The following is a 22,610-nucleotide window of genomic DNA, read 5'->3' on the forward strand; positions in this document are numbered from 1 at the left end:
TGGGCCCAAAGCTAAATTACAATAAAAAAAACTCCTAAATTAAAAATACAATCTTCACTTCAACACATATCCTCGACTTCCATAATGCCCAAAATGTCATTGGTGCCAAATGTGATCTGAAAATGATAATAGATTTAATGAGGCCAAATAATCCCAAATTAACTCATTTTAGGAATATTAGTCCAATAAAGTCTAAAACACTAAACCATGTGAAACAAAGTCAATTAGGCACCAAGAGTCATTAATCATGTTAATTTAAGGTTATGAATAGTGTGTAATATATTGGTCATCAGTATCCCACATTTCTTTGGCGGATTTGCAGTTTGATACTCTAAAGAACTCGTCAATGCGAAGTGTTGATGTGAGGATGTTCTTTGCTTTGAGATCATACTACACCTTATTTACTTCTCTTACGATGTTGTACAGTGAAGGGTTCATATGGTCCTTCTTCAATTACATTCCATATGTCCAAGTCTTCAGATTCTATGAAGATCCTCCTTCTTATTTTCCAAAAGTCATAGCACTCTCCAACAAAGCTTGGAGGGCGGTTGATATTGGAACCTTCTCCTAGGAATGATCTTGAGGCCATCTTCGATATAGGATCAGATTTGAGAATATCTTACTCAAAAATAGCTTTGATGCCAATTGTAAGACTAAGATTGCAACTAAGAGGAGGGTGAATTAGTTGACTTAAAATTATGGCCACTTTTTCTGCAAAATTAAGAGTTAAGTGCAGCGAAGAAATTATGCATAAAATTAACATATAAAAATCAAGAGATAAAGGAGAAGAGAGTACACCAAAATTTTATATTGGTTCACCTTCTTGTCCACCAAAGGCTACGTCTAGTACTCTTGCAGCACAAGAGATTTCTTCACTAAATATTATGAGTTGTAATTACAATATCTCACCCTGAGACTTCTATGTACCTTACACACTCACTAATACTTATATCACTCTTGAAAATACATTTTCCAAGTGACTCTATCCCATTTTCTTATCACACCCTTGTGAAAGAAAGTAATTTGCAATAACAATGAAGAATATACAACAATGGCAGGATTGTCTATACAAGTATGAAATGTAATATCACTTGCAATCCAATAACTCTTTTGTATACTAAGTAATAACGCTCTTATAGTTTGTAAAACTTTTGAAACACTTTACTTAAAGCAACTTAGAAAATTCACTTTCAAAGTTTAAGAACAAGTTGTAATAAGTGCAGAAAAATGTTTCAGAAATTTTTTAGAATTAACTTCAAAGTTTGTGTAAGAGTTGTGTGAGAGTTATATGTGTGTTGTACATGAGTTTCAATGCCTTTAAATAGGCTTTCCAACCAGCCATAACACCTCTTACAAATGGTAGGAATTGATTGGAATGAAACCATTTCGTTTGGGATGAAAACCATTCACTTTGAAATCTAAAAACTGGTGCAACAACTCTTAATAATCGATTACAGACTTCAGTAATTGATTACCCAAACTCGTTATCCAACTGAGCATTTAAAATTTAATTAGAGTAATCAATTACAACCTTGAGTAATCGATTATCCAACTTTGCCAGAACTGAGTAACTTGTTACCCATATACAGTAATCGATTACCCTGCACAATTTTTGTTGGATAATTGGTTTTCTCACTCATGTAACTTGTTATTTAGATCTAGTAACTTGTTATCCACTATTTTTGAAATTTTTTTTGTTTATACTTGAAGTGTTTCAATTTTTTTTAAATAGTTTGAGCATTACTACTATTGTATATTCAAGAGTATATGATAGTAACTATTTAAACTTAGACTAATTTGTCTTGAAGCTTTGTCTTCTTTGACTTCATAAGTATTCTTCACTTTCTTCTTTTTGGTGATGTTGGTGTCTTCATCAAAACCGTGACAAAGTCATGAGCAAAAATCTTTTTCACATTAAAATCAAATATCTTAATATGTAGTTGTACAATATTAATAATAGTTATCACACTAACAATGATAATATAATGACAATAAAGTTATGTTTTCATTCTTAATTAGCATTTCAATACATTTTTAAAGTAAAGTGACTTATATTATTGTACTTATTTTTATCATAAATGAAACTATAATATGAGATTTTATATTCTTTAATAAGTAAGTTATAATAAAAATAAAAATATTAAGTTACAATACATGATTTTTGAGATTTTACATTCTTCATATTCTTTATGGTTTGAAGTTTTGTAGAAATCTTGTAGTTGTTGTGGGTCTGGGCTTGTTGCTTTTTATGCTTCTTTGGTGATACTATGTGGTTACTAATGTACGTGGTCATTGGTTCTTTGCTTTCGTTATGATCCAAAATTAAGGTACATTATAATTTGATAAACAATGGAGTTGCTAGAATCTATCCCTTCCTTGACTCTTTCCACTTTCTAGTTACTTTATAATAATTATTAGAAACACATCGAAAGCCATTTTTGTTTGAAGCTTAAGCAAGCTACTTTGGCATTTAAATGATAGCAGCATTAGATATTAGGTGCCAGATTTCAAGGCCTATGACCAAAAATATGCTTCACCGAAAATTGTAAATTCTTAAAACACTTAAGTCGGCATCTGTTTGGGATTATTTCCAAAAATAAATTATTTACTTTCAAACCAATTATAAACTAACAACATGTGTCACACTACGACTTTTCATTATTCAGATTTATGTTTACTAATGTATTGAAGACATTTGTGCCTACCAATCCACATTATATACTATTAAATATTCAATTTTTATAAATTTTATTTTGAAAAATTAGAATATATTTATTTATATTGTGTGTACTTTATATTATAATTTTTGTATTCAATGTACTTTATATTATATTTTTTTATCTTTAGTATAATGTTTAATTTAATGTGAGAAAGATGATTAATGTGATAGTGGTGGGTTACCTAGGATTATAAATTAATGTTGTACTCAATGATATCAATATATACCCATCATCAAATCGGTTAAGATACTGGTGGAATAGTGATATAATGGTTCAATTGATGATTCACTAGTTAACATTGATGTTGAAAAATCAATAAAAAACTAATATTTTTATTTTCATTATAAAAATATTTTTAAATAAAAACCGGTCGGTATGACCAGTATGACTGGTATGGTTCAATTGAAAATCGGTCAGTATGACCAGTACGGTTCAATTGAAAATCGGCTGGTATGACCAGTTTTAGCCAATTTTGACTGATATGATTGTATAACCGATATAATTATTGTATCATATCAGTATTGGAACCAGTTTACCAGTTCAATCTGCTGGTATAAAACGATTTTAATTGAGACTTTTACCTTTATATGTAAATATAGATATATAGTATAGATTAGCTACTTTTAAGTAAATCTGATTATTGGAAAAAAATCATACCATAGATCACAACAAGATTCCAAATGCGATTTTTTTTAAAGAAAAAATAATTAATTTTTTGAAAATAATTTCGAACAAACAATCCTTTATCTCAATCACGGTTGATAATGAAAATTACTGTCTCCCTACTATTACTCCTATTCTTTGAGAGGACTTGTAGGCAAAGAATATGGTACTGCATTTTTTTAATCTAGTGGAAAAAAAGTTTCTGAAGAGAATATTACTGTACATTAGTCTCATTTTAGTAAAGGAAGCAAGCAAATGCTAAATATATAAAACGCTACATACATCTCAAGCGTGCGCGGTGTATAATGTGTGCAGCCTTTTTTAATAACTAAATACCACTTCTAACAAATATCACTTATATAAATTAAACTTTTAATTTTTAGTACCTTTTAACACAATTAAGCTTTTAATTTTTAGTACCTTTTAACACAATATAGTGATCCAATGTCATCTTATTAATGTGAGTTGGTAATGTGTCGTCCTTTTATTATAACCATAAGACTTAAATTTAACTATAATCATGCAAATCATGCTTTATATTGTAGTAATAACAAAATGTTACTAGTGATGTAAAGTCTATAGATAAAGATTAAAAGGTTTAGAGGTAAGCAACTTTAGTCCTACCCACTCACTTAATATGACTTGATCAAGCCCGAATAAGGTCAGTTTTCATAGGGTCTAAGATTGAGTTTGGATTCAAAAATTACAATCGGTCAATATTTAGGATATGGTAGGGAACATACCGGGTTTTACCTAACCCATGAGCACTCACGCATCATGTTTATATATATTTTTATTCAAATTGAAATGTATAGAGAGTAATAATATCTTTTTGGTCAAAATTATCATTGATTCTCTAACTTTTTTATCATATATACATATATCATTTTATATGTCAAATTACATATTCATAATAATAAATAATATTGAGAAGACTTTATCTAAAATAAGTAAGTGTTACATTTAATCGAGTCTAAGATCACTTCACGTTAAAAAAGGACAAGTCTTGACTCATCTCAACTTAGCCTATGTTTACCCTTAGTTAAAAGTTCGACTCTTAAGAGTAACATTGTTAAAAGAAAGAATAACAAAGAACAACTTATCCGAAAAGTATTAGTTGCGTGAGACTAATTCTAGAGGATAGATGATAAATTTGGTAGTACCAGAAAAATCTTAAAATAACACATGTAGATAAATGTTTCTCCCATGGTCCGCCTCTTTTTCTCTATTCTCGTTTAGGACTTTTTCACAGAAATTTCTTTTAATTCCAATTCCAACAACCTCGTAACCTACATCTCCCTACAACTTCAATCTCTCTCTCTCTCTCCCTCTCTCTCTCTCTCAATCAACTTGTTCTACGATGGAATCAGTTTCTGTGTTAAACCCTAAACTGATACATACCCATTTCTCAATTCCATTCAACAACAACAACGCTCTCCATTCATCTCTCAACTTCTACCCCTTGCTCAAAACGCCTCGTTTCACTCTCACCCGTTTTTCAAACCCTAATTCCCTTACCACCCTCAATCATCGTCGAAACTATCGGAATCACTTAACTGTTGCGTTCGCAGCTTCGAACGAAGACTCGGTAAGATGAAAAGTTACGAGCTTTATTCGTTTTGCGAAATGGGTTCTGTTGTATTGAAATCCCATTATTCAACTTGAAAGTTAATGCATATTTCAATGTTTATAACATAAGTTTATGAAAATAGGGTGAAAAGAAACGAGAGTAGAGAACAAAATTGGTTTTGCTAAATCGGGTAGTGTAGTTGAAACCCTTTTGTCCATTCAATGTTTCAATATTCTTCAATTTTAATGTCGGTGCATATTTGTTTTTTATTGACTATTGGTTTTAATTATTATTGGGGGGATATATAGAACATGGGCATTTAGAATATGTTGGGGGTTTTTCATGATTTTCCATTTCTCCTCTTTTGATTATTAGCGTGGATAAATATAATTTATTTTCTAATACTCTCTTAATAAGGTTTTTATTATAAACTGTTTTATAGACAAACATTGTAAACTAATCCATGTACACAATTTGAAGTAAATACCCAAATTCCTTCCCTACAAAAAATGCATCCCTCAATTTAGTTAATTGATAATGAAAAGGTTGCAACTTGTTTCCCTAAGAATAACAAATTCTAGTCAAAGGGTCCCTAGCAGAAATTAATGTGTCCTTGAAATTTGTCTTGAAGAGACTAATTTGATTGACAAGATTTGCAAGGATCAAGTTGGGATTTTTCATTTCCTAGGAGGTGTAATTTTTATCAAGGACAAATTACGTATTTCTCAAGGAAATCATTAATGAAATGCATGGAAACTCGTGTTGGGAAAAGTATTCACCGGGTACCATAGAAATTCCCTCCAAACACATAGTGAGTTGAATAATCTGATTTTGGGACTATGTAGGAACATCGTGAAATTGATGTGGAGAAGGAAGATAGTGAGGCCAGCGATGGAACTGAGGAGTCACAAGAAGCATGGCAACGCTCTCTAGACACCTTTAAAGAGAAAGCCTTGAAGTTTCAAGGTGTTTCTCAGGAAGCATATGAAGCATATTCTAAGAAAGCAGTTGTGATTTTGAATGATACCACTGAACAGCTGAAGATACATGCAGACAAGGCAAAGCAGGATTTGAGTGTGACTGCAAAGGAACTCACTGAAGAAGGTAAAGAGTATTTAAACAAGGCTACTGAGAATTCTCCCGAGGTCAAGGAGGTTGTCGAAACGTTTACTTCCCCAACTGATGATCTCAGTAGAATATCTGGAATTCGCGACTTCTATGTTGGTGTGCCATATGGTATGTAAATAATAATATGTATGCTGTGTGGTCAAGTTTACATGGTAGTAAAATATTTTCTGAAATTTGCAATTCCTCTCGAAGTCTGTTTCCTAACATTAACAATATTGATTAATAAATGGATATGTTCGATTGTACCAAAAAAAAAAAAAGAATTGTACCCAAAAAATGGATATGTTCGAAGTGTAATAATATGGCTTCAATTATGCTGAGTGGGAAGATTTTATTGCCTCCTTTCCCTCCAATACGTCTAAATGTTCAGAGTTATGATATCACTTTTATTGTGCTTGATGGCAAGACTTTATTACCGAGTTTAATATTTATGTGAGGACAATCCTGTTCTTTTCAGGTTTGATACTTTCTCTTGGTGGCTTCATTAACTTTATGGTAACGGGAAGCACTACAGCCATAAGGTTTGGAGTGATTTTAGGTGGTGCCCTCTTGGCTTTGAGCATTTCAAGTTTGAAAGCATATAAGAGAGGACAACCTTCTCCTCGAGCTTTGAAGGGCCAAGCAGGTAACCACATATGCTTCGAATGTAATAAAAAGTGTTGCATCTAATAGAGTTGTAAAGGTAAATAGGAGTTATAAAAGATGAAAATTAAATATTCATCCTTTTAAGAATTGGCAATATGTATCATCCTACCATTAACCACTGATTTAACTTGTAAAGCTCATTACGTTGGTTTTGTTCTATGCATGAACTTCTAAATTGATAAGAATGTTATAATTTTGCAAAAAGTGGATTGGTGGAGTAGCAAGTTCCAGGTGTCCTATACGTGATTGGGGAAGCCATATTTCTTTTCTGACAAATTCTGATCATAATTTCGTATACTTCTGTCTTCAGAGTATGACTTGGAAATGCCTTTTGACCGTTTTAATACTTACCGACTTGCACTTGTTTCATGGAACTATTGTACATTGTAGGGTTTAAAATCTTGCTATGCTGAATGATTGATACCGTCAATCTGCTTTGACTGTTTTTCTTCACAATATTTTTACACCAAAGTTATTGTAGTCGAACATGTACTTAAAACAGAAATAAGGCAATATTTATGTATTTTCTAGATGATGTTTCCATCTCCAATCTTTAAACAGCATCATATTTTTGTCCAAATCTATTTTTTCCCCATTTGAATTCTTCTTTTTCAACAAAGTTATATGGTTTCTTCTCAGTCTTGAGAGTGCTTTGAAATTACTTGTTGTACTTGCAGCAATAGCAAGCATATTGTCCCTGCGGGAGATAAGCACAATAGGCAGAGTAAGACATCATTCGTACTGAATATTTAACATACTAATCAAACTTCTATGCCAATATAACTGATATAGGTTTCAAGGTTCTAATGTTTTCTGTTCATATCTTTTTGCAGGGATCATCTTATGTGACTGCCTTGATCAGGTTCTTCAAAATTTATTTTTAACTTGTATATGAACTTGTTTATCTTCAAAGGAGTTATTGTTAATTGGCCACACTAGCTTTTCATCCCACCCCTAAGTAGTCAATAGCGTGCTATCGCGTTGGGATAGCGGCGTTGCGGTGGTTGTCGGCCCTCCACCGCAACAGAGGGAAGTGTAGCGGCGCGGATGGCCGTCGCGCCTGTCGTAGGTCAGAAAGCAGTGACCTCCCTGGCCAAATCGCGGGTCAGAACCCGCTCCAACAAGGTTATGCAATGGAACCCTAATTTTTAAAGGGGAAATGCCCCTTTTGCCCTTATTTTTTAATACGTGGCAGCAAGGCTGTGTGGAAGCGTAGTTTTTAATGAGGAAAAAACCCTTTTTGCCCTTATTTTTTAATACATGGCAAGGTTTTTTTAGGGTTTTGCTCCCTCTTCTTCTCTCTTCTAACGTGAAAAACTTCATGTTCTCCTTCCTTTCCTCTTTCTGCAGCAGAATACATGAAATCCTCTCCCCCTTCCCCCTTCCCCCTTTTCCCTCTCCCCTTCCCCTCTGCCCCTTTCCTTCTATGAATTTCTTTTGGTTTTCCCTCTACATGTTCAACTTTTTCTAATTTTAATGAATTCCTTGTATTTTTATGTTCTTTGGTATATTTGTATATTTATATGTGGAGGGTTTAACATATAATTTTGTGTATTTAAAGTTTTTCTTTATATATTTATATGTTTAGAATATAAATTACTTATATTTTTTCCCTTTAGTTATAGCGGTTATCCCGCCACCCGCTATCCCGCTGTAGTGTTTTTGGGTTCGACCGCTATGTTCCGCTATCCGCAATTGACTACCTAGTCCCACCCTACCCTTTTCAAATATGGTTTCCAATCACGAAATGTTGTTAAGTACCAATATTCTCAGTCTCTTGATGCTGTTTCACTTTGAAGACATACTTCAACAAGGTTGGATTAAAACCAGTTTTCTTTAATACTATTAAAGATGGTGAACTGTGTTACATTGAGTATTACTAGGTTTGGCGGAAAGATAGTTCTAAGCAAAGGAACTAAAAATTAATTGTCTAAGCTCACTCATTTTTTGTTCTACTTAGATTTATCACATTGTCATATCTCGTTGATCACAATATCCTAGAGATTTGACAAAATTTTACGTTGGCTGTCGACTGCCTAACACAACCTTCACATTTTATCCAGGCTTAAGATGTATAACATCGAACACACATAAGCAGGTTTAAAGGCTTGGTTGTTGTTGGTGTAGATTTATCAAGTTGTCTTAAGTCTTTATTGCTGGCAACTTTTTCAATTATAAATAGCATAAATGCAGGTTGTGAAGTGAATGCATTTGGTTTATTCACATTCTTTATTTGTTCCAACGCTTTGATGTTTCATAGTAATTACAATTTAGTCATGTAATAACTTTGTTCGAAATTTGCAGTGTTGCGGTAGTGGCATTTTATGTTTACAGAATTGTAGTGGATGGGGAACAGCAACAAAAGGGATTCGAAAGTGCTGAAGAAAACTAGTTCACTGATAAGGTTAGTTAGTAAGTTAGCCTATAAAACACTTGGTAGATATTCCATTCTTCTCCACAATAAATTTTCACCAAAATTAAATAACGAAAAAGATTAAAATTTATGCACCGATAGGGTAGAGTATTTTACATTGTCATATATCATCCACCATTGATTTGTATAACTTTTGTTTAAGAGTCAATGATGATTAATATATGAATGATATATGATTTATTGATAATGTAAAAAACTTTCCATGTATACATATTAAATCTATAATGAAATAAGAGCATCATCGTCTTTTCAACATATGAACTTATTTTGATGTGTCAATGTAATAAATTATTTTAAAAGCAGCTTATTGTAAGTTTATTTCCATATTGTTTGAATAGAGTAAATTCTAATGTTTATTTATTTACAGGGTGGATCACGAGGATTAAAGATTCTCTACAAAGTGAAGTGGTTTCACACATGGAAAAATCTAGATCTAAATTCACGTTTATTTGTGATGCACAAATGTGATTTGTTAGGATTATATTAGAATTTATAATTGTTGCAAAAGCTTGGAGGTGGGATTCATGAACTGGTTTTATTTATTGACTTTTTGTTACCTTCAATAATAATCAAGCATTACTTTTACAGGAGTGTTCGATTTTTATTAAATGCCAATGTAGTAATAAGTTGTTTGACTTATTTCGTAGTAGTTCATGAAGACAAGTTTTTTAGCTTATTTGAAAATAATTATTAGATAAGTGCTTAATGAAATTGCTTACATGGTTACTATTGCTAATAGTACTTCAGAAATAAGTCAACATAATGTCACAACCACTTTAGAAAGAACTACGTAGGGTATTAACAAAAGGAACAAATCATCCATGTGAGAGATCTGCTGATTTGAGCCTCAAGTATAATAATAGCTTATTTCCGTAGTAATAAACAACTAAAAAGCTATGTCACAATTTTGGGATTAATCTTTCCCGTCTCATAGAAAGAACTAACCAAAATCTTCTAGATATCATGATGAACTTGATGATTAGAGTTTTCTGGTTGATTATCCAAAGGCATGTATTGGGCCATAATTGCCCTTATCTCCGAGTCCATATAACTCTGCAAAATATTACAATAAAATTCAACACGATATTTTATCATTTTCAACTTTTTCTCTATCCAACAACAATTACATATTAATCCCATTCCACTACATCCACCAAACAATAAATAATCACAAATTATATTCATTGACAAACCATAGACTTTTTTTGGTTTGTCACACACAAAAATCGAATCCTTGATCTTTTGGTACAAATCATGAATTTGTAAACTTTTCCTAATCGTCTCAACAATGGCTTTTCTTGATATTACTATGCCTCTATAAATTGTACTACACACTCTTTAATGAGGATTCTAATGGTCTCCTCCGTACATGTACAAACCATCTAAGATGCGATTCTATCATTTTTTTCTGCAATAGAAGTTATCCCAATTTTCTCCCTAACACATTTATTATTAATCTTATCTTATTTAGTGTGTTCACTCACCAATATGATATTCTTATCTCCTATATTGAATTTATTCTCTTCTAAGACACTTCATACCACTCAAATGTACAATTATTTTCAATTTGATCATCACTTGTTATAGTTATAATACCATTTTTGAGTTGAATAGGACATTAAAAATAATTGTCACATTTATAAGGGCCAAACTAAAAATGATAGCCATGCATTTAGTACAAGTTAAATCATTTTCAGTTTGATGCCTACACTTGAACTCCGGCAAAAATAATAAACAACATGAATCAGATTGAAAATAATTGTTCATATAGGCTGCATTGAAAAATAAATTACTTATATGGACCAAATTGAAACCAATGAAAAATGCAAAGATTCTGCACTGTTACTATTTCAAATGGCAAGAACCAATTACCTGGATCCTGTACTTGTAAAATGCATATCCACCAGCACCAGCAACACCCAACATGAGGATAAGCATCCAAATGAAACTTCCACTTGACACTGAAGCACTATATTTACCTGCATTTATAACATATCAAGAGAGTAAAAAATCAAGAAAAAGAACTAATTTTATTGATATGTACAACTTTGTTGCAAGTGTCTTATAATAAGAACCGGAGGGAGTAGTTTGTTATCTTGTTATGTTCTGCTTAAACAATACTTTTTGGTCAAAAAATTCGTCCTTGATAGAGACTAAGTTGTCAAATAAGTATCATTGAGTGACCAGTACAAAGTTGTGATTTCCTTAAAGAATCATCTCTTAATATATATGATCATAAAAAACCTTGACATCCAGAAAGCCGAGTTTCGAAAATGGCACAGAAAGAGATATAAAAAACTAAATAAAACCTCACCAATACACATGTCATTTTCTTGCATGTAGAACAAACCACTGCTACATAGGCACTCATAACTCCCCCAGGTGTTTCTGCATCTGCACTCTGGGCACTGGCATGCCGATTTCTCTTTGCACTCGTCGATATCTACAACATAATCAGAACATGAAATAATGAAAAGAGTGTATCATACTTTTAGTATAGTTAATAGCGTGATTAACAACTACTAAAGGAATCTGGATCAGATTTAAGCATTTTGCGCAGGTAAGTAACTTTATCTGATGTATGTTTGTGTTTGTCATTCACTGGATACTGTTTGGGTTTATTTGAGCTTATGAGAAAAACTTAAGAAAGTAAGCTATAACCATAAAATCTTATGAAAATAAGCTCTTTTTAGGAGGCATCTGCAAGAACTTATTGGGATTATATTATCATCTAAACACTTAAACATGTACTTGGATGAGCATATGAAAAGAGGTCAAAAGAAGGTTATAAGCTCTCATGTGATAAACATTGAATATGCACTTAACTAAGTTGTTTACCCAAGCAAACTCTTAGTTTTTTCCAAAATAGCTTATCGGATAAGCGCTTAATTAAGTAGTTTATCCAAATGCACCCTAATTCAACAAACTTAGGACAGTGAGTACCTTCACAGGAGTTGACTCCATCACCTCTGAACCCTGGTGGACAAGTACATCCTTTTGTATGGGCATCCTGCATTATCAATCAAGAAACGACGAAACAGATGATTGTTAATATCTAGCATACCATACTCACTCGTAGCCCTCAGAAACACACTAAAAAAAAAGGGTGTGGAGCACAAAAGAATGAACATGATAACAACTTACAATACAAGCAGAGTAGGCTTTGCCACCTTCAGCTCCCTTCCAACAACCTCCGTTGTTGATTTCACACCTCAAGGCTCCTGAAGCTGTTAAGAGATTAAAGCATAAATAGAAACGTTATTTTCAAATTAACATAAATAGAAACGTCTCAACCTCCAACTCCAACACAACAGCAAGGACAACAAAATAAATAGGCAGCATAGCAAATTAACAATAACATAGAAAGAAATTAAAAGTGAAGAGAAAACAAAGGGAAGCAGAAATATATACCCAAAGCACCAAAGATGATGAAGCCTATTCTATTTGAAAGTGAAGGGGAGCTAATGTGTTTTTTCCCTTTGTTCACTTAATTTGGCAGAAAGGGACTTGAAAAATGTAAATGGAGAATGGAACAAGTTATGTAAATTCAGAAAAATAATCTACCTTCACAGTGAGTATATCCATCACCAACAAACTTCACATTTTGTACTAGAGGGCACTCACATACTCTTCCGCGGAAAGTGTCCTAAAATTTGGAGGAAAAAACAAATAAATAATGGTAAAACCAGACGAACCAAACCCCACACGAGATAAAAAAAAGTGATAATCTTTTCACATAAATATGCCTGAAAAATTCAAGTTAAACAAATACCTGGCATGCAGTAATGTTAGTGGATTTGTCCTGCCAACAACCACCGTTGTTTTCTAAACATTCGTTTGTTTCCATATCTGCAAAGAATAACCAACAAAATCATTAGCTTCTCAACACGATTCAATTTCAATGAGTCAGTTGTTAACACTCCTACGACTTATGCAAATCTAAATCCAGAAAATTCCTGTATAGAGTACATAGATCAAGATTCAAATTGTTTCCATGTCTGCAATGGTTCAATTGTTAGAATTAGGGAGCCTAAAACACCAGGGAGATCTGCATCTAATGGAATATGTGAAAAACAACATCAGTGGACTTGAAAAATTGCACTATCCTATCCTCTGCTCACTTCTAACCGAGCTCCTCCCATGGGCGGAAAATACACTAGGTGAATAGGATATAACAACAAGATAGCCTTATCCTACCATGCTGGCTCACAAAAACCTGGATTTCAACAACAGAGGAAGGCTATCCTATCATGTTTCTCTTATCTTGTTGAGCCCTTATATGATTTCAACTTGTCACTTTTTTCCAATGTGTGACGTTACCATCATGGCAAGGCCAGCTAAGAGCTGCCTGTTGATAGAAGCCGACAAATAATCCAGATGAGTTATTTGCGGGGGAGGGGGATAGTTCAGAGAAAGGTAAAGACCTGTAGTTAAGCACATTGGTGGTTCAGTGGCCTCTTGGAAACCTGAACAGATTGCCTTGAGAACTGCTGCTCTTGTCAACTTACCTATAAATTTAGTTAAAGACCAAAATTACAATAGAACACAGTTAAATAACTATCAACGTATCTAGAAAAGCTGACTCGGACCTCTATACTGTCTGTCGTTTATAACAACAGTAGGCAGAATAGTAACATCACCACGAGAGTCTTTGCCAATCTGAATCCAAAGTTAGAACAAAATGAAAATACAATCATAAAACAACATAATGGCCTGGTTGAAAGAACAAGCTCACAAAGAAACTGTTAGGAAATCTGAAAAATATTTGAAAATATGTTCCTTATATCTCAGAATATGTTTCATGACCAGGATTCTATAATAAATAATAAGTAGAACTCTTAAGTTTAACTTTTGTAACACATCAAATAACATAAATCTCATATTATCTTAATTCTCTACTCCTTCTTTCCCCTGTTCCCTATCTAAAAGTCCTTCAGTTCAACAGAAACCATAAGAAAGATTTGAATGTTATAATATCAACCTGTGCATCCTGTTCAGCCTTAAGAACTGGGTTTTCAACATCTGCATGAGGATCGCCGACACAATCTTTGATCTTCTTCAGATCAAAACCTGTAAAGTAAATGAAAAAGTGGACAGAACATCTCTTCTTAGAATAATGTGATTAACCCTTTTTCTCATAACATATGAGATAGCAAGAAGGAAGTTTATGCTGAAATATTAAAGATATAAATGTTGTGTTGGATTTGAGAAAAATGGTGGAGATATTTCTAACAAAGCTAATAAAATTTCTTTTTGTTCTACATCTACACCGAAGCTGCAGCATTTGAAAGAGCATGGGAGTTCCTAATATAAAATAAGAAATCACATGAATATATTGTGTGAAATTAAAAGCATTATATAACTTTTGCTTGACATGGAAAATCAAACACCAAAGAAAAACACAAGCCAGTTGCAAAGTGAATGTAAAGAAACATGAAGTGACTGTCTATCCTACCAAGAGATTTAATAACATCATCTGAGCATTCTTCTGTGTACTTATTATCTTTCATCGGACAACGGATAGAAAAATCAGTCACATAGTCCCACCATTGCCAAGGCTTTCCACTTTCGCTGGCCACTTTAAAGAAGCAAGCTTGCCGTAAGTTTTGAATAACAACATCTTTTCCGTCATACCCTTTATTGAAATCTTGCTCAGGATCTGGAGCACAGTACCTCCCATTGTTTATGCACTGAGACTTGCACTGTTTGGTTAAGAGAAATGCTTCGGGGCAAAACCAAGTTATATAGTGAGGGGTAAACTTAGTGAACCCTTGTTTCTCAAGTAACTGAGCTGACCCTTTAAAACTCTTGAGAAAATTAATTTGAGTGTCACACTTTGGCCCACACTCGTCATTGCTGTTCGTCCATAACTCGTACTCAACTCTATCATCTGGATGCGGAAGGGCCTCTCTCCAATCAAGATTTACGTTAACCATCTCCCCATCAGACAGAGCCTTCTTGATGCTATCTCCCAAGGATTTGCTGATAAGAGCAGAAGGAATAGTTATCTTTTCGACGTACTCATCATTTACAGCACTCCCACCCTCAGGAGTGTCCATCGTGATCAATTGTTCTGCCTTGTCATCAGCTACAAGAATAGCTGCTGCTCCACCGTTTTGTGCGTTCCATGCCTTCAATGTGAAGTAGCAATCTAACAAAATGTCCAGAGAAAACAAATTTAGACTTCAGAGCCAATTTTGTATATGTTTGTGAATTTCTATCAACCAATGCATGGACAGCATAAAATCTAGAGGCAAAATAGGTACCAAAACCAGAAAACTTGCCTTTTATTTGTTAGATTCTATTACAAATTTACAATATTGAACTTACTATCTCTTCTCCTATCACCAAATCCCCTCCAAGAAAAAGGATAGAAACTTTACATAAACTCAAAAGACAAAAGAAACTGAGTCATTAACCTCAATATTGAAGCTACCATTTTTTAAAAAATCTCTTAATAAATTCAAATTAACTCTGGAAAAAAAAATGTACGTGGGTTTTTATACATTGTTTCATACACTGTTACTGCATCATCCACCATTATGTTTTATCGACTCTTTAAAATACAAATGAATGATAGATAATATAGTGAATGTGTATAAATTTATACACTAACAGTGCATAGATATTACATTCATTAACTTTTCACATCATTTTGGGAAAACCTACGAGGATCCTACTTCCTAGTGCCAACTAAGTTAGAACAATTATATATTCCAAATTACTATAAAGAGGTGATTCAATCCAATTAAATAAGTAACCTCAACTTTCCATGTCATGTTGCCACAAATAGCATAAAAGAAGAAAAAAAACAATGGCAACTCTAATACACACTTTTTTGTACTACCGAAGGTATCTTCTCAGCTCAGCTTATGGTAATGAACTAGTATCTTTCGGGGTTTGTGTTTGTCCCTCCTAATAATTGACTTTTTGGTGATTGTGGGGATGTAGCTGGGAACGGGATCCACTGTCCCAGAAAAGTTCCTATCCCATGTACCACACCAATTAGTGCTTGCCAACAAGTCAAAAATAACATCTCAATTTATTTTTATTTTATTAAAATAATATGTTAATTCCATATGTCAATGTATGAATGGAATGGGACAGGTGATCCCCATCCGGATGTAGCTGTGCCTTACACCACAAGTTGGTTCTAATACACACTATATTCTAAATTACAATAATAACTTTACTTAATTAAAAAAATCTATCTGGGATATTGATAAATTAATTACCTCCACGATCAACAAGAACAAAAGTAGGGAACCCTCCAGGTTTGGACTGAAAAGAAGTATCAACATCACTGAAGCTCTTGCAACCTTTCTGATTCACCTTTGGGTACACTACAGAACCAATCAATGTTCCTCCATACTTAGGAATCCCAAAATTTCCAGTTGCACATTCATACACACCCTTCAATGATTTTGGAGAAGTCACTTTCAAATTGTTCTTCTCCACCATAAACCTTCCAAAACAACAATCACCCCACAAGAGCAAAATACTAATACTTAACAAAAAACTTAACTTTATACTCATCTTATACTCTTATTCAAAAGATAGAAAGACCCAAATCAATAAAAACTGAAAAAAATGAATAAATTAAAGTGCATTAAATGCACTTTTTTATATAAAACTAAGAGGAAATAGAATAAGGAAGGTGACCAAGATGAGGAAAAAGAGAAATAAGGCCAAAAAAGGCTTTTTGAAAGAGAGAGATTACAACCCTAAACCTTAGAAGAGGGATAAGAGGAATAAGACTAGATTAGATCAAATCCAGAAGAGTAGTTGAATTTTCTTGATAAAAAAAGCAGTTCATAAAAAAATGGTGGAAAAAAAAGAAATTGAACTTGTTCAACTAGTTGTTGTTATTACTTAAATATGAGAAAGTCAAGCAACATGTGAAAGTCAAGCAACATGCGAAAGTAATTATGAGATTAATATATATTGGCTTGTTAATACTTAATACCACCACTCAATTTATTTAAGTGTGAATAATTAGTAATTTATAAATGTATAAAAATATTTACATTCAATATTATTGGTACTTGATAAATAGAATGAGCATGGCAGGCATCTGCAATTAATGTTATGAGTAATAATTAATTATTGTTAGTTAATAGATGATATGAGAAAGGCGTGCACATCTTCTATATTTTCATTATTTTGTAATTGATTGCAGATTTTTTTTAACTAAAAATTAATAAATAACTATTTTTTTATATATGACAAATGATATGGGGAATAAGTAACTCTTGTGTACATCAAATGAATTCATGCTTAACTTATATCTGATATGGATTATGCTTTTAGTTTTATTTTATAAACGGTGAGATTAAAATTTGTTTTATTTGGATATTTTAGCTGAAAACTGAACATAAACTAATTTGTTTTGATTTGGTAAGGTAGAAATAAAAGTTGTAAAATGGGAAGTGAAAAAATTGAAATAAATAAATAAGCTAACACAAATAAATCAACTCATAATTTTGGAGCTTCTACGTTTTGCTTATTATTTCAAAAAAAATTGAGTTTATGTACATAATTTATATTTTTAAGCTTGTTTTTAAAAAATAAGCAAAAACTCAATTTTAATTCATATCAAATATGGAATCATTAGGCAATATTAGTAGAGTTTTAATATTTATATATCTAAAATGTTAGGTCCCACAAGGCACTGTCACTCACCTAGAGGGGAAGAATATGTAATGGATACTCAATTATTGTCGCTTGATAAACACAGAAATTATACAAATTAATACAATGTTTAATTGATTAAAGACAAACTTAATCGATTAAAATATCTGAGTTAATTGATTATGTACACAACTTAATCGATTAACTGGTTCAATTACATCATAAATAGAATTCTTTCGGTCATCCAAGATTACTAAGATTCAACCAAACTTACATGCAATTTTATAAACAATTAAGAACAATAAATGCAATATACAGAATATGCAAGTATCAGAGATTTGTATGCATGTCAAGTTAAGAAAATCAAGTAATGCGGACATATAAAAAGATAAGGGAAAAAGAAGAAGACTCGGCTTTTTATCCTGGTTCGTTTGCTGTTTACTGCAAACTATATCCAGGCCTCCCCTTTTGATCTTGGGAAATTTTATCTTTACTATGGAATCTTCAAGATGCTTCTTTCTTGGATCTTAAACACCACTTTCTTGATTTGACCATTCTAATCGCCTAAGAAAACATTTCTTACGATCTAGCCCCAACAAGAAAAACGCTTACAACCAAGACCTCTTGCTTCTCGCGAAGACACGTACCTAACCGCCGCTAGGATTTTCCCAAACCTATTCTCTTTCTTTGGTTATAGAACACACCAAGAGAATGTGTTATTGCTTAAGTCTAACAATAATTCTTCAAGTTACATATGCACCTCAATATGCAGATTATACAATCTTCTACGAATCTAAGAACCCTAAAAGATCTCACGAATACAGAAATACAATGCGTGAGATGCATGTTTCTTTTTACAGATTTGACAATGAAAGCTCAACGGGTATCTTGTAAAGAATTGACCATTTTCTTTTCTTGAAAGAACACTTAGAAAATCTTTCCTAAATACATGAAAGTTTGAGCTCTAGATTTTCGCAATAATTTGTAAACTCTTTTTTTTCGAAAAGTGTGTTCTAACCCTCTGAATTTTTCTCAAAGTTAAGTTATGAACCGATATGAAAAACTTGGGTTAATGATATACTGTTATGTTTTTAACTGCAGTTAATCGATTATGTTAAGCCTTAATCGATTAACGAGTTTCTTCAAAATAACAGAAAACAGAAACAGTTACCAGCTTAACCACCTTAATCGATTAACTAACCATTTAATGGATTAACGTGTTTAGCCCAATGGTGAATTGATTAACGATTTTCTAAAACACATTTTAAATGATGAATGAACCTCCTCCATGATTTATAACCTAATGATGATGCAACATGATTTAAAAATATTTTTTAAATACATTCAAAACATATGATCATGTATGTATGTGCATGTAAATCATGTATGTACGCATGTACATGTAAATCATGTATGTATGTGTGTCTCATTTTAGATATGATTGATTTTAGCTTGTGAGGATTTCATTGGGGTTCATCCTAGCCTAGACTCTTACTAAGCAAGCAACTTAGGATCTAATAAAGATATAAACAATACTTAACCCCTAGATCTTCTTTTGCATGCTTTGCCTTGTATACTCTTGAGTCTTGACTTTAGTTGATATTTTGTTGTTTGTTGATTTGCTCATCTTATCAAGCTTGTCCATCAACATTTGTGCATGTTGTTAATCCTTTGTCTTCTTCACTCTTTTGTCTTCATCAACCTTTGTATGTCCTTTGTCTTCATCAAAACATTAAGTGATGCATGTTTGTCTCTTCAATCTTGCATTCAAGCATGTTTACATCTTCATAAAAAAGGGGTAGAACTTTACCACTACACAAAGATAATAACCTTTTGTCCCAAATTGTATCATAAATCATATTTTAGATCAAATAAAATATAGTTCTGTCAATTAAAAAATTAAATATTTATTATTTTTTCTATTTTTGGTTTAATATTATTGGTTTGTGACATAGTTTGTGAGACAATTTGGATATCAATATTTTTCCAACACATATATAAACTAAGCATTAATACTAGAAAGTTGCTTATGTTCCAAAATCCTATGCCAACTACCAACTTAGTTTGACAATCATAAACAATTTTGGCATTGATGCATGAAGTCGTCCCTACAAAAAAGAGCAAAACCTATTTTCCTGCCCTCCACATTAGAAAATGCAACCACCCTCATCTAACTCAAAACTATAACAATATATATATATATATATATATATATATATAAATATAAATGATGAGAGATTCATTTATACCCAAGTTAAGTTATATTAGTTACATTCAATTTCAGTCATCCATCTTCTTAAATCCAACAGACCAAATAAGTTAAACTTAAAAGTTATTTAAGATTCATCTTTCTCTCTCATTATTTATTTCACTCACTGTTATGGTCCGCTGGATTTAAGAAAATGAATAATTAAGATTAGATATAACTAGTGTAACTTAACTTAAGTGTAAACGAATTCCTCCTATATATATATTTTGTAGATATTTCAAGCTTCCTACTTGCTTGCCAAATAGTAACTAGTTTAGTTTAGGCTTTAATATGAGAAATCAAGGCATATTCATGATAATAGAAGTCATTAGGGAAGTGCTTTTAGAAGCTAGTCTTCTTAATCTAAATAGTGAACACTCAATTTTGTCTGGCATATTTATAAAACCAAAACAAATACAAGGATTTCAAAATAACATATTTTTATCAAAAAATAACATTTGTATTAGATATCATGGACCAAATTTAACTTCAATTCTTAACCATGAGAAAACTTTTAGTTACTAACATTTTTTTTAAAGCAAGTTACAAAACCATTTGCTTGTTGTAAGTTAAAAACAAAAGGGCACAAACTAATTGAAAGGAGTCATGTTTGAATGAGAAAGAAAAGATGAAAGAAGAAAAAAAGAAAGAATAGAGAATCAAAGCCTCTATTAAAATGTAACATTTTTCATTATTATCATGGAATTGAATGAATAAGAAGTGAACCAATATGACTTATTTATACAAAAGAAAAGAAGAAAAGAAAGCTTGCAAAGGAAGTAACTAATACAAACCTAACTTCCAAACCAACTATCATCTTCCAAAAATATTCTCTAATATATTTTTAATAAGAATAATGAAAAAGGAAAACGGCAGGAAGAGAGAAGATGTGATCACCATACTTAGTCTCAACAACATAATATCACAGAGCCACTAAGTTCACCAAAGGTCAGTTTGTAACGGGTGTGATAATTCACTCATATTATGGCACTTTCAATTCACATAATGATAAGCAAGTAAATGGAAGGAGATGGTAAGTCTAGTCTTCACAGCTTAACTAGGTGCGTTTTGGGTCTGAATCCCTAGTGTCCGACAGAGTTGAAAGTTGGGGGTGAGTAAACGTGTAAGAGTACATGTAAGACATTTGGTATCTCCATGTATGGCTGTAACAGAGCGTATCGTTCACTAGAGATGTGTAGGTTATCAACTTACTAAGGGATGTCCAAAGTTTCTTGTGCCATGGTAAATGATTGTTATTGGGGTGGAAATCGATGGATTGATGGTGTTCCAAGAATGGTCCCTTACTTGGTGGTCTCTTTAGAATGGTTTATTAGGAGCAATGATGGCAAAGGAAGTGCTTGCTTTGTATGTAAAAAATTGGAGAACATTTATATGACCTGGATCAAGGGTTACCAACACTGCAAGGGTTGCTCACTAATGCTATAATAGAAGAACACATGTATAGGTTCAAGTTCTTCCTATTTTTTCACTGTTCTATTATTATTATCATAATTATTTTTCTTATACAATTCTGTTTTTATTGTTATTGTTTTGAAATAATAAATAAATAATTTGATAAGTTAAATAATAAAATGGTTATATGATTACCTTCATTAATTACAGAAATTTTATAGTATAATTATAGTTTGGGTTGTTTCTAACTTCTATTAGAATGAAAAGAAACTTTATAACCAACACTATTTTTACGCCATTAATTCCATGCCAAAAATAATTAGAAAAACTATTTTATTATTCAATTAATTATGAAATTTTCTAAAAATGGGAAGACACCATCTCTATACTATTAATTCTATATTAAAAAAACTATTTTATCACATAATTAAATTCAACAAATATTTTTCTTATTTTACCACCTGTAATGCAATGGGAGAAAGATCTTTAGCAAATATTTTTCATATCAATAAAAATCAACTCAACCAAATTGATATTTTCAAATAAAAAAAAATCAACCAAATCAATTAATCATTTTTTCAAATGAGAACTATGTGTTCTTGATTTTCCTATTACACATAGGGGTACATAGGAGTAAGATGAACTCTTGTGAGATATAAATGTAAAAAGATATAAATGTAAAAATAAAAATATTTTTCTTTGATACTTCTTTTTAATAATTGTCTGAGGGTATAAAAGTGAGTGTGTTCAGTGATCATACAGTTTTAATACGGACAGATGAATTGCTAATACATTCCCTGATCTGTAATCGATTCCCGAGCTCAAAATATCTGTTTAAAGATTATACTATCCTAATTGGACAAAAAAGAGAGTTTTTGATGTTTTAACCGCAAATAACGTAAATAATTGGGGGTAGAAATTGAGTTCGACCTTTTCTAAGTCGTAGAGCTAATCTTCCAACCGAAAATCGGGTCACGACAAATGTGATGTTGGTATCGTATAAATCAAGGACTGTCCATTCTAATAATAATGGATCTTTTAGAGGTTAATTATAAACCATATTCAATTCTTTCTTATTGCAATTTTGGACATTCTTCATTGCCAAAGATATATTTTAGTTAAATTTCATCTTATTCAACTGAAATATGAAGACAAAGT

At 32.2% G+C, this 22,610-nt stretch overlaps 2 protein-coding genes across 6 annotated transcripts; one reads left to right on the plus strand and one right to left on the minus strand.

The window, feature by feature from the left end:
• Positions 4,681–9,745, plus strand: LOC109361174 (protein FATTY ACID EXPORT 3, chloroplastic). 4 transcript variants are annotated; one of them, XM_019606528.1, is made up of 8 exons: positions 4,681–4,702; positions 4,742–4,971; positions 5,799–6,189; positions 6,539–6,706; positions 7,404–7,450; positions 7,560–7,588; positions 9,031–9,130; positions 9,528–9,745. In XM_019606528.1, the coding sequence occupies exons 2-7, from the start codon at positions 4,744–4,746 to the stop codon at positions 9,116–9,118; spliced, it is 951 nt and encodes a 316-aa protein (XP_019462073.1). In that variant the 5' UTR covers positions 4,681–4,702; positions 4,742–4,743; the 3' UTR covers positions 9,119–9,130; positions 9,528–9,745. The 4 variants fall into 4 exon arrangements, with proteins under 4 accessions (XP_019462073.1, XP_019462071.1, XP_019462074.1 ...); XM_019606526.1 differs by lacking the exon at positions 4,681–4,702 and having other exon boundaries at positions 4,703–4,971; XM_019606529.1 differs by lacking the exon at positions 4,681–4,702 and having other exon boundaries at positions 4,709–4,971; positions 9,031–9,134; positions 9,541–9,745.
• On the minus strand, positions 9,911–16,984 carry LOC109359056 (vacuolar-sorting receptor 1-like). 2 transcript variants are annotated; one of them, XM_019603568.1, is made up of 13 exons: positions 16,396–16,984; positions 14,616–15,311; positions 14,142–14,230; positions 13,750–13,819; positions 13,585–13,668; positions 12,933–13,009; positions 12,725–12,806; positions 12,305–12,387; positions 12,104–12,170; positions 11,475–11,603; positions 11,033–11,139; positions 10,105–10,213; positions 9,911–10,039 (listed from the first exon to the last, which is right to left on the minus strand). In XM_019603568.1, exons 1-12 carry the CDS (start codon positions 16,694–16,696, stop codon positions 10,115–10,117), a joined length of 1,884 nt encoding a protein of 627 aa, XP_019459113.1. In that variant the 5' UTR covers positions 16,697–16,984; the 3' UTR covers positions 9,911–10,039; positions 10,105–10,114. The 2 variants fall into 2 exon arrangements, with proteins under 2 accessions (XP_019459113.1, XP_019459112.1); XM_019603567.1 differs by having other exon boundaries at positions 9,911–10,036; positions 10,102–10,213.

This window comes from Lupinus angustifolius, chromosome LG11 (genome assembly GCF_001865875.1).
Source record: "Lupinus angustifolius cultivar Tanjil chromosome LG11, LupAngTanjil_v1.0, whole genome shotgun sequence".
In the NCBI taxonomy this organism is placed as follows: domain Eukaryota; kingdom Viridiplantae; phylum Streptophyta; class Magnoliopsida; order Fabales; family Fabaceae; genus Lupinus; species Lupinus angustifolius.

What these genes read in the sequence shown, in the direction of transcription:
- LOC109361174 (XM_019606528.1), top strand. Translation starts at nt 4,744, where the DNA reads ATGGAATCAGTTTCTGTGTTAAACCCTAAACTGATACATACCCATTTC. An exon ending in AGCTTTGAAGGGCCAAGCAG is followed by an intron (nt 6,707 to 7,403) that starts GTAACCACATAT and finishes TTGTACTTGCAG; the next exon opens with CAATAGCAAGCATATTGTCC. An exon ending in AGATAAGCACAATAGGCAGA is followed by an intron (nt 7,451 to 7,559) that starts GTAAGACATCAT and finishes ATCTTTTTGCAG; the next exon opens with GGATCATCTTATGTGACTGC.
- LOC109359056 (XM_019603568.1), bottom strand. Translation starts at nt 16,696, where the DNA reads ATGAGTATAAAGTTAAGTTTTTTGTTAAGTATTAGTATTTTGCTCTTG. An exon ending in AAACGACAGACAGTATAGAG is followed by an intron (nt 13,669 to 13,749) that starts GTCCGAGTCAGC and finishes CTAAATTTATAG; the next exon opens with GTAAGTTGACAAGAGCAGCA. An exon ending in TGGAGTCAACTCCTGTGAAG is followed by an intron (nt 11,604 to 12,103) that starts GTACTCACTGTC and finishes ATTATGTTGTAG; the next exon opens with ATATCGACGAGTGCAAAGAG.